This window comes from Chamaea fasciata, unplaced genomic scaffold, assembly GCF_029207755.1.
Source record: "Chamaea fasciata isolate MVZ Bird 193981 ecotype frontalis unplaced genomic scaffold, bChaFas1.0.hap1 SCAF_7, whole genome shotgun sequence".
In the NCBI taxonomy this organism is placed as follows: Eukaryota; Metazoa; Chordata; class Aves; order Passeriformes; family Sylviidae; genus Chamaea; species Chamaea fasciata.
In genome coordinates this window covers 11533855-11550151 of record NW_027094092.1, presented here as the reverse complement: position 1 = coordinate 11550151, position 16297 = coordinate 11533855, and the positions used below count along the sequence as shown (strand labels likewise).

Genomic DNA, 16297 nt, shown 5'->3' with positions numbered 1-16297 from the left:
CTCCACTGTGCAGCCAGCAATAGTTATGGAAATATGAACTACAAAAAAGTGGCATAACACAAATTATCTGGAAGCAATTATTATTTGCTAGTTTTAAACACAGCTGAGTGCTCTAATGCCAAAAGAAAAAGTACAGGAGGCACCAGAGGAGCCTGTCCTTTAAAATATATTTGCATAAGAAATGGCAGGGGGAAAAACTTTTCACTCCATCTCCCTTCCACCTCAAGTGTCTTATTCCTTCATGTATATCAGCAAAGCTGCCACAAGCAGATGCTAACACTGTAATTAATTCTCAGGACCCTTTTGTTTTACTACAGGGAACGAACGTGAAATAGTTGGGTGAACTAAATTGAGCATCAAGTACATTCAGTTGCTGATGGCAAATTGATTTTTTCACAGCAGGCTATCAGTACAATTTCAGACAAGCATTTCATTAAGACACAGCATACATAACTCCTTATAACTTTGAACTACCTTCAGCACAGCATTAGGATCAAAGAACAATCAAGTCTTTGAGACTATTCTTAAAATAAAAAATGGGCTCTTGACACCATGTTCTCCAGAGAGAGGAAAACAAAAACCAAACTCCAAAAGCTTGCTTGTGCAGCATTTAAGTTTGCTAACAACATAGCTGGCATGAACTCTTGCATGGCAATTTCTATATTAATCTCCCAGCTTTTTTCCTAAAAACACCTGATGTCAGCTCTAGATGAAAACCCACCCAATACCTGTTTTTTCCAAGTGACTTGTCACAGCAGTGCTCACCTGACAATTAGGCAGTGAGGACAGCTGACTTCACAGCACAGCACAACATGAAGAAATATTCTCCCCGGTGTCTGGCAGGCAGGTAGGTCATTGCTCTGCACCCTTCCTGAAGCTCCTTGTGAGGATGGAAGCAGTGATAGAGCAATATCAAAAAAAGAGGGCTCTGAGCAATGTTATTCACACAGTCTAAACCCCAACATGAATTCTCTCCAATTCATCCCACCAGAAGGTTTTTTACAAGCTATAGCTCCAACTGATTCAAAGCAGGAGCCTGGAAGGGATCTGGGCAGGATAAATGAAAAGTGGTATCAAAATGAAAAATGAAGAAAACAGTATCGCCACAAACTAATCCTGAAATTTTACATCTACTTAGACAGTCAAACATGTTAGTTATTCAGTTGGGTTCTCATTTGGGTTCAGCAGTGACTAAAGTTGTTCCAAATTAGTAAAACTTCAAACTAAAAAACAGTTCATGCAGAATTCCTGTTCAAGAGAAGAAAACAAAAAGGACCAAGTAAGTATTTTGTCCAAGTTCAGTTCAATTAGTTCAATAAAAAAACAGTGGGGGAAATGCTGCCTTGTTTGGTGTTTTTGCTTTAACCTTTCAGACAGGGTTACTGGGCCTCTACTTAATGAGAATTTTTAGTTGAAAGCTCAGCCTTTAAATGCTTTCCAGCTTGCTGCCAGAAATGATGCTGAACTCTGTACAGTAACAGAAGCTACCAAATTATCTTCCTCTTCTTCCTGTTTTACCCATCCCACACAGTCTTATCTCACACATGCCAAAATTTCCTATTCCCTCCTGCATTCCCACTCTGCCTTTCCATCGCCTCATCTGGCACTCAGCTGCATCGTTATGGGCTCCACACAGCCACTCCTGTGGTGCTTTTTTCCCCAGCTCCTCCATTAGTTCAATCAGTGCCTCATTCCTATTTGTTCTCTTTCACCTTCTCTCTAAAATCATCCAGATTCCAAACCCAGTGTGGGATAGCAGAGATGTTGGTCATCTTTGTTGTGCCAGTCTAAACCTGAACCTGCAAAGATTTAGTAGAGTCCACAGTCCCACATCAAAATGAGTGGCAGGTAGCAGGTACATTTAGAATGATCAGCTGCAAAATAAATATTCAAAACAGTCCTGTAAGTAAAACATAAGTATTTAGCTTAAGAGCCACGAATTAGGATCTGCTGACAGATCACAGTAGATTTTTTATAATTGCAGGGGGGTTAATTTTTCAGAGCTGGCATAAAAAATATCTAAAATTTTTAACAAAGAGTTTTAGATGGCTTGTTTTCTTCATTTTAACTCAAGCTAATTATTCTGTGTACTTGACTGTTTTTTAAAAATGCAAATTTGATGCACAAAAATATGTCAATGTGGGGAAATTCATTACTTTTTCCATATGAAACAGTTCAGGCAAATATCCAACTGTATATAAAAACTCAAAAAATGCAACTAATAAATCACAACCAGAGTTTCCTCAGTTCTGTTACAGTTGCTTAAGATGATGAAACAAAACACTTACTTTAATTGGTTGTTCCTTGTTCTTTCTACACGGTGCTGTTTTCCCTGTGAGATTTCAAATGATAAGTAACTGGAAATTACGAAGAGAATTAGTCCATTATTCTGCTGCAATGACACAATGATTAATTATATTAACTTACTGCCCCTTCTGCTTTCAAACCCCACAGTCATAAAATTAGTTTTGTTCAATATTCCAGAAGGGATATGAAAATTAAATTTACACAATTTAACAAAGTCCTGCAGGAAAGCCATACTCTAAGATAGTAGATGGATGGATCCTCTAATTTACAATAATATGCAGATGGCACACCTACCCCTTACAGAGCAATGTGCAGATAAGGAAGCTTCCCAAATGGCTCAGAAAAAGAGACTGTGAAAGGACATAGGGGGAAATAGATCAGGCAAGTCTGAGCTTGTGCATCCTCCTGGAAAGCACTCAAAAACTTTTCACTGCAATTCCCCCTGTACTTAATAATTATAATTTCTTTTATCTAGTTCTTTTTAAACCACGTAATATTTTAAACACCCTGAGCATTTCCTACGCCCTAGTGAATATGAAATAAATGAAAGGCTATTAGGGTCTAGGGAGGCAGATGGTGAATTAAAATCACGGCCATACCAACCCAAATCCCCACAACTCCCATGTCTCTGGTAAATAATGCATTTCAGGAAGAGCATATTAATTTTGAGGAAGTATTGCCACATTTTCAGTGCTGGAAAACACTCAGATGCAATCCGACCCTCTCACTGCATGTCTTTTGCATGACATAATGTTACATGTTTTAAAAAGTGTTCCTTTTCATTAACTGATTTTTTTTCTAGAATTATGAATACTATCAGAGATCTGGAACACTAAGTACATGTCTTAACCCCAGAACAGTTATGCAACAGAGCCAGACTCAGCAGCTAACCTTTGTGCCTTAGTCCTGACATGGACACTGTTTACTGGTTTCAGAATATCAAAATAAACTGACTGCAAAGCATTATTTCCGTCTCTAAATGAATAATACAAAACAAAACAAAACATCTATGTGAAGAATGCAAGGGCTTTATAGGATCAAGGTCTGCACAATTATGGGGAAGATTTGATCAAGGAATCTGAATGTTTGTACTGCCATACAATCAGGACATAGCTACATTATTGGGAAAGAGGGGGGAAAGTAGCAGTAAAGTTAAAGGACTTATTTATGTCTTGATTTAAAAAGATGAAATTTCATATTGCCAACATGCTGTACTTGAGTCAAGTAACTCTTAGATGACCTTTCCTGCAATACATGGATAACCTGGATTATTATGGGCAAACAGAGAAAGTTAGCAATACACATTATCCAATAATAATTTTATCAAAATTAAACCCTGTACTTTATTGCAAATTCAGTTCATAATGAAAACAGACAGACTGTTAAATATGAGAGAATACCAAGATCTTCAGCTGGTAAGCCAGAAAAATCTAGATACTTACAATTTATTAACTGTAAGTTAAATTAACTCTCTACTTTTTAACTCATTTAAAACAAACACCATGAGCCATAAATCACCTTTGAGACATAAATAAACTCAGGACCATCCAGGAAATCCACCCATAGCTCATGAGGACTGGAGGGACAAGGCCGTCCCAGCACACAAGATACATCCTGCAGGTGAATCCATGCCTGGTGCTTTGTATTTGGGTTTTTCACAAAATTCTGTGGAAGAAGTGGAACTTTAGGAGCTACTGTGTGGGCTGCCTGTAAGAGAGACCTTAATCCTTGGCACTGGAATTATTAAGACCCAGATAAATTTATTTTAGGAAAAGACTCAACCAAACAACACTCTTAAAGAGGTGTTTCTAATAAATGTAAGTACTATCCTTAAACTATAACATTCCGTAGGAACATAAAATATAAGGTACTTCAACTAATTACATTTATTTCCCCCAGGTTAATCACCACTGGAGAGGCAGCAAACATCACATCAAATCTTGTGCCTGCAGTCAGCTCCCAGCCCATGGGGCAGCAGCTCTGGGGATCAGCACACTAAAAGCTACCTTCATGCGGTAGCTATCCATTTTCTTTCCTAAATCATCCAACATTCTTTCCATGCGAAAAATAACGTCATTTTTCTTTCATAGGTACCAATGCCTGAAGTACCTGATTGAAATATATTTGATTTTCCAGTTAAAAAAAAAAAAAAAGAAAAAAAAAAGAAAATATTAAAAGGTTCTATTTTTAAAAAGTGCTTTTAGTCTGCTCATTATACATTACAAAATAGGAATCTGAAGGTGCTGCAGTCTCCCTCAGCTACCTCAGGGCACTCAGTTCCAGCTCATGCTGACTGGAAGTGGCTCACTCCAGTGGCCTCTCCCACTGTGTTTTTAAGAGCTTGGCATCTCCTGACAAACCCACAATTGACTCCCAAGGTTTGCTTCAGAAAGAATTAGTCCTAAAGAGGAGAAGTTTTAAAAGCCAGGCTTAAAGATGCTCTCCCCAACTCTTGATATCACCATATTACACAGGACTTTGAAACAAGTATATTTCAAACAGATAGGCCACCTTGCCAAAATTTACTGTTAGATCTCAGATATTCACACATTTAGGAGCTGGACTTTTAAGGACTCAAGCAGCAGATGTATCCTTTTCTCCAGGTAGATTATTATGCATTGTTTGTATGCCAGCATAGTTGACACTATTTTTTTCCTGAAGAAAGATTATGAAATTCCTAGACATAAAGACATGGGGATGTATTGGTCGGACCCGGAATAACCTGAAAACAGGTGAAAATGGCTCCCGTGTTGAAAAAAAAAAATAAAATAAATAAAAGGAATGGGTTATAAGTATACTTCAATTCCTCAACATTTGCTATTCCTGAGAGTTTGGGAAGAGCCCTGCTACTTAAGCCATCTCTCTCTTGTCCTTCCAGGCATGCTTTCTAAATTACTTCAGTTTCAGTCTGAGAAAAAAAATACATCACAGCAAGTGTAGCCTGAGGTGACAGTGAGTGACTCAGGTACCTCTGAGAAAAGGCCACTTCCACTAGAAGAGGTCACACACAACACACCAGCTACATCACAAAAAATTGCTTGTTTGACCACTGTGGCTTGTGAATCAAGAGCAACACGGGCTCCTCTAAGACCCCCACATTGCAGATTCATGTTCCAATCCACAGCTGCCAAACAAGTGCGTTACTCCTGGCATATTGTCCCACCCCAAGAAAGCAGGCCAAGAGCCAGCTCACACAGGCACCTGACAGCCACCCGGGGCAGGAGTGGAAGGACTTCATACAGGGTGGGTGATGACAAGAACATGTAACCTAACCTAAGCAGGGCTGTTCCCAGGGGAATTTGCCCCACGGTCCCCAGCCAGCTATCCGCTGGCTAACTGCCTCTGGGGCTCAATTTCAAGCGTACAATTTGCAGGCTCCTTTTACAACACCTATTCAGATCTGAGAATATATCCATTTCCACATAACCTTTTCCAGCCCTTCTGGTGGTTGCTCCCAGCCTGCCTCTGCTGTAACTTACTTTCATTTTGTCCGGGTTGAGCTGACCTGGCTCGTACAGGTCCATTCTTTGTTTACTCCATTGGTAGCCTGCACAGAGGAGACACGCTGAATGGTCTCTGTGTCCTTCCACTGAAAGGTACAAGTCAAAATTGTCTGTGTACCTTGGCAGAAATTTAAGACCAACAAAAGTAAACAGTGCTGTCAAATAAAGGGCATCAGTTAATAGGAGAATAAGAACTCAGCATTATGACAATACGACAACAATAGCAAGGCTAAAAGACAAAACACATCAAAGCCTCACACAGAAAATGATACTTTCTCATTCTCTTCATTTTCTAGTTCAAAATGTTAAGCACAAGTAAAAGCCACATATGAAGAAAGGAACCACTGTGAAAGCTGCTGTGCTCCTGCCAGTCAGTACAAGACAATCTTGACCTTCACGCCACAATATCAAGCCAAAGTTCTTGAAAGAAGGCATTGTTTCAAAAGCCAGGCATTTTCTCAAGGGTGAGAAATGCCTGATAAAGACTAGGCTGAAACCCCTGAGGTCAGATTACATTTGACATGTGACATCTAAACTTCTTTATCTGAAAGGGGAATTTAGAAAGCTCTGACTGCTCTGTGCTACTTAGCTGTGCTTTGAACAGAATCCGGCATAAGTATGTACTAACAGAAAGTCCATAGGAAAGCTTTAGATAGGGCTTTAGATACCATTGCTATTTATCTAAATATTTATCCTGTGATGTGTGAGTACACCTGCTTCTCTCCTTTGGGCCTAAAGAGAGTTATTTCTGTTTTGGACAGGTCTGGCGTGAAATACACAGCAGATAAAGTGCCACCGGCCACCCTGCCCCAGCAACACCTCAGGAAACAGGTTCGCTGAGATGGAAAATGATGTCTTTTATCATACAGTAGTGTGAATCTAGTAAGAGCCTAAATAAGGATGCAGAGAAGCTTTTACTTAGATAGACACAACATGCAAAATAGGCTTATTAAGTGTCATTATCTTTAATTGCCCTGGCAGTGATAATTTGGTGTTAAGTGCTGCAGTGTCACTGGCAGCAGGGGAAATTTTGAAAGCCTAGTTTGGGCAGAGACACCCAGCAATAAATGGTGGATGAAAGACCAGACATGACCCAGCAGAGTCAGCTCCCAGCCCAGAAACCCAACCCTATTCTGGGCTGCATCCAGAGCACCAGGAGGGCACCACGTGAGGGAGGGGATTTTTCTCTGAAGAGACCTGTTGGAGCCAGACCAGAGGAGGCCACCAAATTTATCTGAGGGATGGAGAACCTCTCCTATGAGGAAAGGCTGAGACCGTTTGGTTTGTTCAGCCTGGAGAAGAGGAAGCTCCAAAGTGACCTAATTGCAGCCTACTCATACCTGAAGGGAGCTGCAAGAGAGACTGAGAAGAACTGATTACATGAGCATGTAGGGGCAGGACAAGGGGGGATGATTTTAAACTGATCGTAGGTTTAGACTGGACATCAGGAAGAAATTCTTATCTCTAAAGGTTGTGAGACACTGGCACAGGTTGCCCGGAGAAGCTGTGGATGCCCCATCAGTTCGTGTTCAGTGCCAGGGTGGACGGGGCCATGAGCAGCCTGGTCTGGTGGAAGGCGTCCCTACACCTGGTAGGGGGATGGAAACTCGGTGATCTTTAAGGTCCCTCCCAAACCAAATCGTTCTATCCTTCCGTGAAACGCATAAGGAAATTTTTTTTGGCCAACCTGACTTTTCAGATCCTGAGAAGTTCGTCGGCATAGCAAAGGGCAAACGCCAGCGCCACAGGAAAATACCACGGCGTCGCCCGCCCCTTCGACACTCATTTCACGATCCCCCAGCAATCGGGATCCTGGAGCTCCATCTACTGGTGCCGCGGGACCGGGAGGAGGGAGCAGCCGGGATCGGGAGGAACCCTGCCCGGGACACGGCCGGGATGAGGGGAACCCTGCCCCGGGACACGGCCGGGATGAGGGGAACCCTGCCCCGGGACACGGCCGGGATGAGGGGAACCCTGCCCGGGACACGGTCGGGATGAGGGGAACCCTGCCCCGGGACACGGCCGGGATGAGGGGAACCCTGCCCGGGACATTGTAAGGTTAGCGGGACCCTCCCTGGGAAGCCGCTGTTCCAGCTCCCCATGCTCATCCCGCTCCCAGTTGGAGTGTCCCGGGACTGTTGGGCTGTGGGAGGTTTCAAGTTCCTTCTAATGAGTTCCCAAGTCATTGAGAGTCCACAGCGACTTGCAAGCGCTACGGTACACGAGGACATTTCAGAAGGAAGGAGGAGCTCACCTTTAGGGAACTTGGTTGTGTCCAGATCAGCAAGTTCTTGTAAGTGACCATATTTTAAAGCGTGAAGTATCAAATATCCTAACTCTGATGTCCCCCAAATGGTTATCAATAGGTGGTATAAACCCCACAAGCAGACAGCTTCTCGTAGTCCGTTTTCCCCCTTCCCAATAATGCCTCAAATCAGTTATTTTCTCTCTCTCTTTTTTTTTTTTTCTCTATATAAAATATATCAGTCAGTTTATCAGCGCTGACACAGTGGAAATCGGCCTCTCTCACTCCTCTTCGACTGAGGTGTTCACCAATTTAACCCCAGGTGAGCATAATCTAGTCAAACAATCACAGAACAGCCAGGCCATAAGGGCAAGGCTCATTTGTGCATCTTCTCAATGAGAAATCGGTTTATAGCTGTTTGCCAAGCACTTTTCATATCCAAAAGTTTTGATGAAACTGCTCACATTTTTAAGAAATAGTACGTGGGAATTTTTATTGTTAATATCTATTCATATGGCCACAACTTTATTAGAAATGTGCCTGTTCTGTCTTTTCCGTAAATGGTGCATAAGGGTTAGAGAGACTTGAGAAAAACTGTTGCTTTGACACTCTCCATCTACAAATCAGCCTCCTTTGACAAACACTTTCAGCTTGCTTTACTCACAAATTTGTATTTAAGCAATATCTTTTTCCAGAAAGAAAATAAAGGGGGAAATTAACTTCCCTCTTTCCCCATAACACCAGATTGAGAGAGAGCTATCAAGAGATATATAAGTGCTAACTGTTTTCTACTGGGTACTTAAGGGAAACAGATGGGTGTAATTATGGTTTTATGGAGGTCTTACCTAAAATGCTTACACTCAGCTGCCACATTACAGTTTGATTCTCGGTTATAATACATATATTCATCTCTGTAAAAGTCTGCAAAGATTTTAAGCCAAGAGGGAATATGCAGACCTGTAGCTACCTCCCATGGAAGGAGACCATATTAAAACCAGAAGGTGCAATGATACTGGAACCCGCAGGACGTGGGGGAGGCAAATTCTCCTTGTTTAAAACGACTCAGGTCGTGCTGACAGCAGCAGAGGGAGCCAGCTGCCTTGCTTTGGAGGTACCAGCGCTGCTGATGCCCTGCAGACAGCCCAGCACCGAACTTCCACCTGCTTTACCCCGGGACTCTGAATCTCCTGTTCCCAGAGGCTGTGTCGTTCTACAAGAAATATTAGGAAAAAATGAGTTTTGCTACATCAGTAAAGTTTACTGACCCATTCAGGCTGTACCACCACCTCTGGCAGTGAGCAGCACCTAACAGTAACCTGAGAAAATACCCATTCAATTGCAAAATATAACTGAGCAGGGGAAAAAAAAATCCATCTCTCACCCCTTTGCATCTGTGTAAGCATTTTATCTTTCCGTAAGAGCTGCAGAAACACCTTTGCTCAAATCGGTGAGGAAAGTTATACACAGAACTTAACTTCTCTGACAAAACCACTGCAGTGCCACCCCTCACCCCCAGCATCGCCTTTGGTGTTTACTCACCTTCAATTCCTTTAAAAGAATTCTCATTTTCTTCCCATGAGAAAGTGTTAAAAAAGAAAAGAAAAAAAAGAAGAAGAAAGAAAGAAAAAAGAAAAAAAAAAGAGAAAACAGCTAATGCTGTTGCATACATTTTGAAATCAGAATCTCCGTTTAGGCAGGTAAAATAATAACACAAATTTCCATAAAATTTTTGGATCTCTAGCTCCAGAACCATTTTTTTTCCTCCCTACTGGAACGACAAGAAAACATCCACAAGGCTAAAAGTCACAAGTCCTCTTACTCCCTTCTCAGAGAGCCTCTGCCTCTTTGCTTCTCACATACCAGAGTGTTAAGGCTCAATTTATATCTGAGTGACCCCAGTTAAATCAATCAGCCTTCGATGCACTTGCACAGGTACTCAGGAGAAAAAAAAAAATTGATTAGTTAAGCATTTAATTACAACCGGCTGAATTAATAATGGAGAACTTGACTCAAAATGAGAAGGGCATTATAGTACTGACATCTGGGAAGAGGTGAGGCAACCAATGTAAATTTATTTGTAAATTGTGCATCGTTTGGAAGCAGTAAAAGCCAATAAACACAGAATCAGGCTAATTCTACAGGTTTCTGACAAGCAGAGTAAAAGGCTGAGTTCTGTAGCTATAAATATACTCATATATTTACAGTATGCCCTAGTTAAGACCAGTGAAAGGAAGAAATTGCATATTCCCACTCCACTAAATATCTTTTCACAATAGAAATCATCTAGATAGCAGATGAAGGGTGTGCTAGAGCAACACTTTTCCCAGCTGAGGGGCTGAATGTCTCCATGGTAGTTCCCACGTGTCCAGAGCAGGCTGTGCCTCCCCTGCCCCCAGGGATTCCCGGCCCCATGGCACCAGGCTTGGGCTGGCATGATGCAACACAGCACAGCACACTGGGAAGAGTTTTGAACATGATGCAGGAGCTACAAAGTGAGACTCACCTCAAAAAGTCATCGTTGTGAACTCCTTGTCCAGCAGGCTCACTCCAATTAAGAATGCAGAGATTTTTGTGGTATTTGAAAGATCAAAAATAAAGATTAGGGCTTTCTGCTTTCTTGAATGGTATGGGACTTTACTTCTGGGGAGCCTTTATGTGGTTCATTCTCTGGAGAAAATCCATGGTATTTGTAACATCCCTGAGATAACCTGGTTCAGCCAGAGGTTACAGCTGTAGTATCTGCATTGCCCAGGCCACTACAGCTGCTCTGGAGCTGTGAGGCACTGTGGTGAGTTTGCAGCAGTGGACTGAGCATTGCCCCATCCACCCCACCCCCCCCACCCCACCCCCCCAACAGGACTGCCCTGTAGGTAAAACTAGCACTGTGAGATTCCTGACATTGCTCCAGGACTGGAGGTGCTGGGCTCAAGCATCATTTGCAGCATACTGTCAGAACCAAATCCCCTCTTCCGTTGTGAAAGGTTCCAGTATCCCAAAGCTGAGATGTCTCACAACGCTTTCATTTAACACTGCTCCATGATAATTCTGCAACCAGGTCTGGGGCTGTATTCAATTTCCATCTCTGCTGCTCACTCATTCCATTAGCTTGTCTTGCTGCTTTCCACAGTTATAAGTGGGAAATATTTATAAGTACATCACAAACATGTATGAAAGCCAGTTAACCAAGGTTTCTAAAGCCCTCAGAGGCCACAGGGAAAAAGAAACAGAGGGGTGCCCTGTGTTGGCTTAAAGAGCTGAATTCTTTAATGTTATTTTTCATAAGCCAAAGCCCACCTGCATATGTTAATAATATACTGCCCTGAAGGTGCCTGAGACATTCAAAATTACAGGCAAGATGCAGGACTGAGTTTGGGTAGGATTTAAAGATTAATTTTGAATTGATTTTCACTTTATCTAAGCTCTATATTGTTCCTTTTTTCATACCATAGAATAAAATACCCTATAAGGTTTTGGTTTAATTTCTGTGATACACAGGACACTTGCAAAGTCTGCTGGTTCTATAGTGATAATCCCATTCTACTAATACTTTCAGTATTAGAAATTAAAGGTGTTCTCCATTTGCTGTTCTGCCACAGGAAAGAACTGCTTAGCTTGGCCCAGTGGGCTGTAAATTCAGAAGAGTTGCACTGTGCACCGCAGGCTACACAGTGTGGTATAGACATGTGCATAAACTATTTCCTTGACTTAAATCTAGGCCTGTTTTAATGCTGTTGCAAGAAACACTGAACGTGGAGTAAATAGCAAAAAAATGATTATTTACAGAATGAACACTGACTTATAAATTACCATACAATCCAGAATAACAGCATAAAATACCTTGGCACAACAGCCTGTGTTTTACTGTCATCACCTGAAGATATCACAATTCTGATGCTTTTTAATGATCTCTAAACACTGACATTTGCTAGGCAAACCAGATTAAATTCTACGAGTTTCTAAGAGCAGAGTTCACCATCTGAAGCTCTGTTAGGGTGCTGTGTTTGTTCATTCAGCCATGAGAAATGCTCATCCTGGTGCAGACAGTCAGCACAAGAGTTGGCAACAAGCTAATTCTGCAATGTCCAAATCTCACCATTTTAAAGGTACAATCCAAACATTAGGTCTGATTTGAAAATTTACAGGGAGTCTGTTACAAATTCCACCCTAAACAGGAAGAAGTCATCCGAAAATTATCTTTCAAGAACTTCTCTTTCAGACACTTGGAATGAAGAGGGAGCAACTAGGCCTGGATATGTGACAACAAATTTGAACACTGCAATTTCTCATCTCCACGGTGATATTCCCACCATAACAAACATTTTTCCCCAAAAAGCCATCCAAATACTGACTTCCTACTTTTACATATCCTAATAGAAGCTTCTACAAAAGTCTCCTTAATCTAAATACTACTAGTCTACTAAATGCTCTCACGAGAACACACATAACTACACAATAAAATATACTTCCACAAGCATTTACTAACAGATAGGAACAGACAGTGGGAATAGCATTTCTCAGAAAACCACTCCTCTTACTTCTTGCTAGCTTCAAAAGATGTGCATCCTCCTCAGCCTATGACTACAGCCTATCTTTATGTCCTCCAGATTATCTCATTTGATAGCTCAATAAAATCAGAGAAACTCAGCTGGTATTTAGATTTTTGGCTATAATAGGGCTTATTGCCTGCATTTAACACTTGACGGAATTGTGTGCCCAGAAGATTTTCTACATTTTCCTATTTATACAATACAATAGTTACCTCTAACTATAAATTATCTCCTAATTATGTCTGAAGATCAGAACAGCTGTAACCCTGAGCCAAGGATTCCTTACCCCTCAAGCCAATAGGTCCCCAGGTCAGAAAATTGATGCTGATAGTTTTATTTTCCCATAAACCAAACAAAGAGGAACCAATAATAATATAAAAACACTTGCAGTGTCTGCTTGACTTCTTGCCAATAGAGGATTTTTGTTCTTTTTTTGGTAAATTATTCCAATTTTTGGTATTTTCAGTTTTAGAAATAATAGAATATCTCTTCTGATTCCTCCAGATTAATGCATTACAATACGTTCCTCCTCTCACTAATAAGTGGCATGTTTCTTGGCACTTTATGTGCACAGACTTTTAAACAACAAACATTTTTATGCTACTTGTTCTCATCATGTTTCCTTCTCAGTAACTTAGAGCAACTGGAAAACAAAAAGGCAGAATATCTACTTGGTATTGAAAATATTAGCACAAACAGCAAGCTGTCTCCTGGGTTAGCAATAACTGCTTTCATAACTGCTCTGTTTTGCTGTCAGAAGTTATGAGCAACTTAGCTAATGATTGTTAAATTATATTATGCCATCCACACATGAATAAAAAGCAGATGTTCTGAGAGCAAAAATTTCAGATTGATGTGCAAAAAAGACATTTCACATGTTTTATTGTTCAGCAATGCACATTACACATATAAACATGCAGTCATTGGTTAATCTGTATGGTTGAACTCCTGTTTGTATTAACTGTGATGCCATTCTCCTGTCACAATACTGGAACAAGCAGGTCTTTGAAATTGTCTGGGGGGAAATGAAAGCCAAATCTGTAGCTGTCATTTCTTCTTTGACTGACCTATTATGAAACTGTAATTAATCTCTTTTCCAACTGTTTAAACACAGAAAGGATTTTCCCTTTATACATGTAACCCATTACATGTAGGAAAAATATACTGTTCTTATAACCTGCACTGTATTGTGAATTTGCTGACCCATGGATCCATATTTGAAAATATACAAAGTCATTCATAGGACTTCAGTTTTTGTTCTGCTTATCAACATGATATGAGGTTTATGAGGGGTATTTTTTCAATAGTTACTAGTCTTAGAGTATTAATCAGAATCTAAGTCAGCCTTAAGAGTGCTCAGATCATTCAGTTCTGCCAGCCCACACCCAAAAAGTGTTTTATTTACTATGAAAAACTGGAAAACTTCATCTTTAATAAAGCATAATATACTCTGGACAAATTTTATTTGAACACGTGTTCTCCAAAACTAATGGTACAGTTAATAACCTTACAGCTTTTAAGAAATGGAAGGAGGCTCTTGTTGACTCTGCTCTTCCAGGAAAAGAGGAAGCCGTCAATAATCTTTCACTTTTCTACCACTGCCCCGAGATGCAATCTAAAAAGCATATAATTTTTTGCATTATTAATGGTAAAAGATCAGTCTTTGGTGGAGGAACTGAGAAAAAGTGGTATCTGTAGCACAGATAAGGGTGGTTAATTCAACAAACCTGCACTCCTGTCACCCTGTGACAGGACTCTCACTGCTTTGAGGAATTTGACAGAAAGAAAACATAAATGAATACATATTTATAAAATGTAAAGGCTGTCCCTTCACCTCACAGTTTGCCTGTCAGTTTCTAATATCCAGATTTTCATTCCTTCAAAGAGAAGAAAAGGTTAGCACACTACCAAGTTAAGGGCAAACAGTAACTCACAAAGATAGTAGAATATAACATTCATGTCTTATTATTTCATATATAAGCCTTTAAAGTGTTGTCTAAAATAACATACATGGCTACCAGACAAAATAGCCCATATAAACTATGCTGAAAATATCATCTTCATTTACAGGAACCTAATTAAAATGAACTTAAAATGTCTTTAAGGCCTGCAATAACCTCCTGTTTCAGAGCTGGGCCCCAGCCCGGATTATTCTGCTGAGCAGAGCTCTAAGGAGGAAGATGCCCTTCACACACATGAAGAAAGCACTGGCCATGCAGAGATGTGTCTCACCTGCCGCTGGAAGGGGTGGGAAGCAGCTTGCAAACTATCACTCTTTGCTCAGGTGTGATCTCCTGTTGCCCATCCCACCCCTCAGACTTTACAGTGACATGCAACCTTTGTTCAAGTGAACTCAACCTGGTCGTTGTTGTGTTCTGCCTATACATTGTGAAATTAAGCAAAAAAAAAAGAAAAAAAGTCTTAGAAGGCCTTTTTGACCTTCTACATATATAGCATTATCATCATCTTCTAGTACTGCTAGTAATCACAACTACAGGTAATAAGCAAAAGGAAAATCAGAAATACATGATGTTATTTTAGAGGCACTTCTCTAACCACGTAATTTGCTCCATAGTTAATTTGCTGAATTCCAATATCTGCTTTATAGAAAAACAACTGCCTTGGGTTGTATAAAAATGCTGCCTTTGAGAGCTACGAAATCCCACATTGCTCTAACAAGCATGAATTAGATTCCAGAAGAATGATGCCTTGCAAACAGAGCTCCCAGTATGCACTGAGAACCAGCTCTCATAGAGCACTTGTATTAGCTCTAGTAGCACTTGTTCTTTCCTGATTTCATGAAAATGCTGTGCTTCAAAAGAAACAGCTAATCAGATAATCACATTATACTCTATCTCACAGGCTTTGGAGCAGCCAAGCTCCCAGAAAATTCATTGAATAAGACAACAGGATTACAGCTTTAATGGCTACATGTTGTATTTGTCACAAAGCAGAGCCAACATTCACACTGAGGTTGCAAGATTATTACATGGTTACCTGTGCTCCATAAAATAGAGATGTCACATTGAACAGATTATGAAACAGTACTGCAGTATGAGGTATTATTAGTATGCTATTTTTATTATTATTTATCATTACCTATGACCAAGACATTAGTACTTCTGTGTAAACACTCGAAACATATATGGGGTTTAGCAGATGGAATATTGACAGATTTTAACATTTTGGATCTGTTGTCTATCCACAAGATCTAGAAATAAGGCATATGGTCAGCAGAATAGGAGAGTTTAAACAGACAGCCCGAGCGCTTTGCTTTCCTCCCACACACCTTAACTCTGCCAGTCAAGCTGCTGGATTCCTCAAATCTCATATCTTGAGGAGGTCACACCTGAGGAAGGCTGTTAGCTGGCTGAAACATCATTCTTTTAGTTTTTTCGCTTTCCTGTGTACAAAGGAAACAACAGTGAATAGCTAAAGGGTTTAGTCTTTTTACAAACCTTGACAGAGCCTTCTGCTAGGAAGATAACTGTGCAGCCAGAGAGGCTTCACCTGCTCCTGCTTGCACACTTACACACATCTGACACTTTATTCCACTCCAGGGACCATGACATAAAATTGTAGAACTGATCACACGTCTGAGAGAAGCTTGACAGTTTTCCCAGACAGCCCTGCCAAAACTTCCCATCGGTAGCTGTAAACAGAGTTAGCAGGGAGGCCACTTAGCCACCAAATGC

The 16297-nt window shown here is 40.7% G+C and overlaps 1 protein-coding gene and 1 long non-coding RNA gene across 4 annotated transcripts in view; both read right to left on the bottom strand.

Moving 5' to 3' along the window:
• Positions 1–771: 771 nt before the first annotated feature.
• Positions 772–5853, bottom strand: LOC136291714 (uncharacterized). Its single transcript, XR_010721674.1, has 3 exons — positions 5787–5853; positions 2289–2332; positions 772–880 (listed from the first exon to the last, which is right to left on the bottom strand). It is a non-coding gene; the product is annotated as an uncharacterized lncRNA (long non-coding RNA).
• Positions 5854–15525: 9672 nt separating this feature from the next.
• Positions 15526–16297, bottom strand: part of TRIM66 (tripartite motif containing 66) — a 42405-nt gene continuing 41633 nt past the window's right edge. For all 3 annotated transcript variants that reach the window (XM_066187567.1, XM_066187566.1, XM_066187568.1), the window contains one exon: positions 15526–16005. In XM_066187567.1, coding sequence (XP_066043664.1) covers positions 15946–16005 — 60 coding nt within the window. In that variant the 3' untranslated portion in view covers positions 15526–15945. The remainder of the gene's footprint in view (positions 16006–16297) is intronic.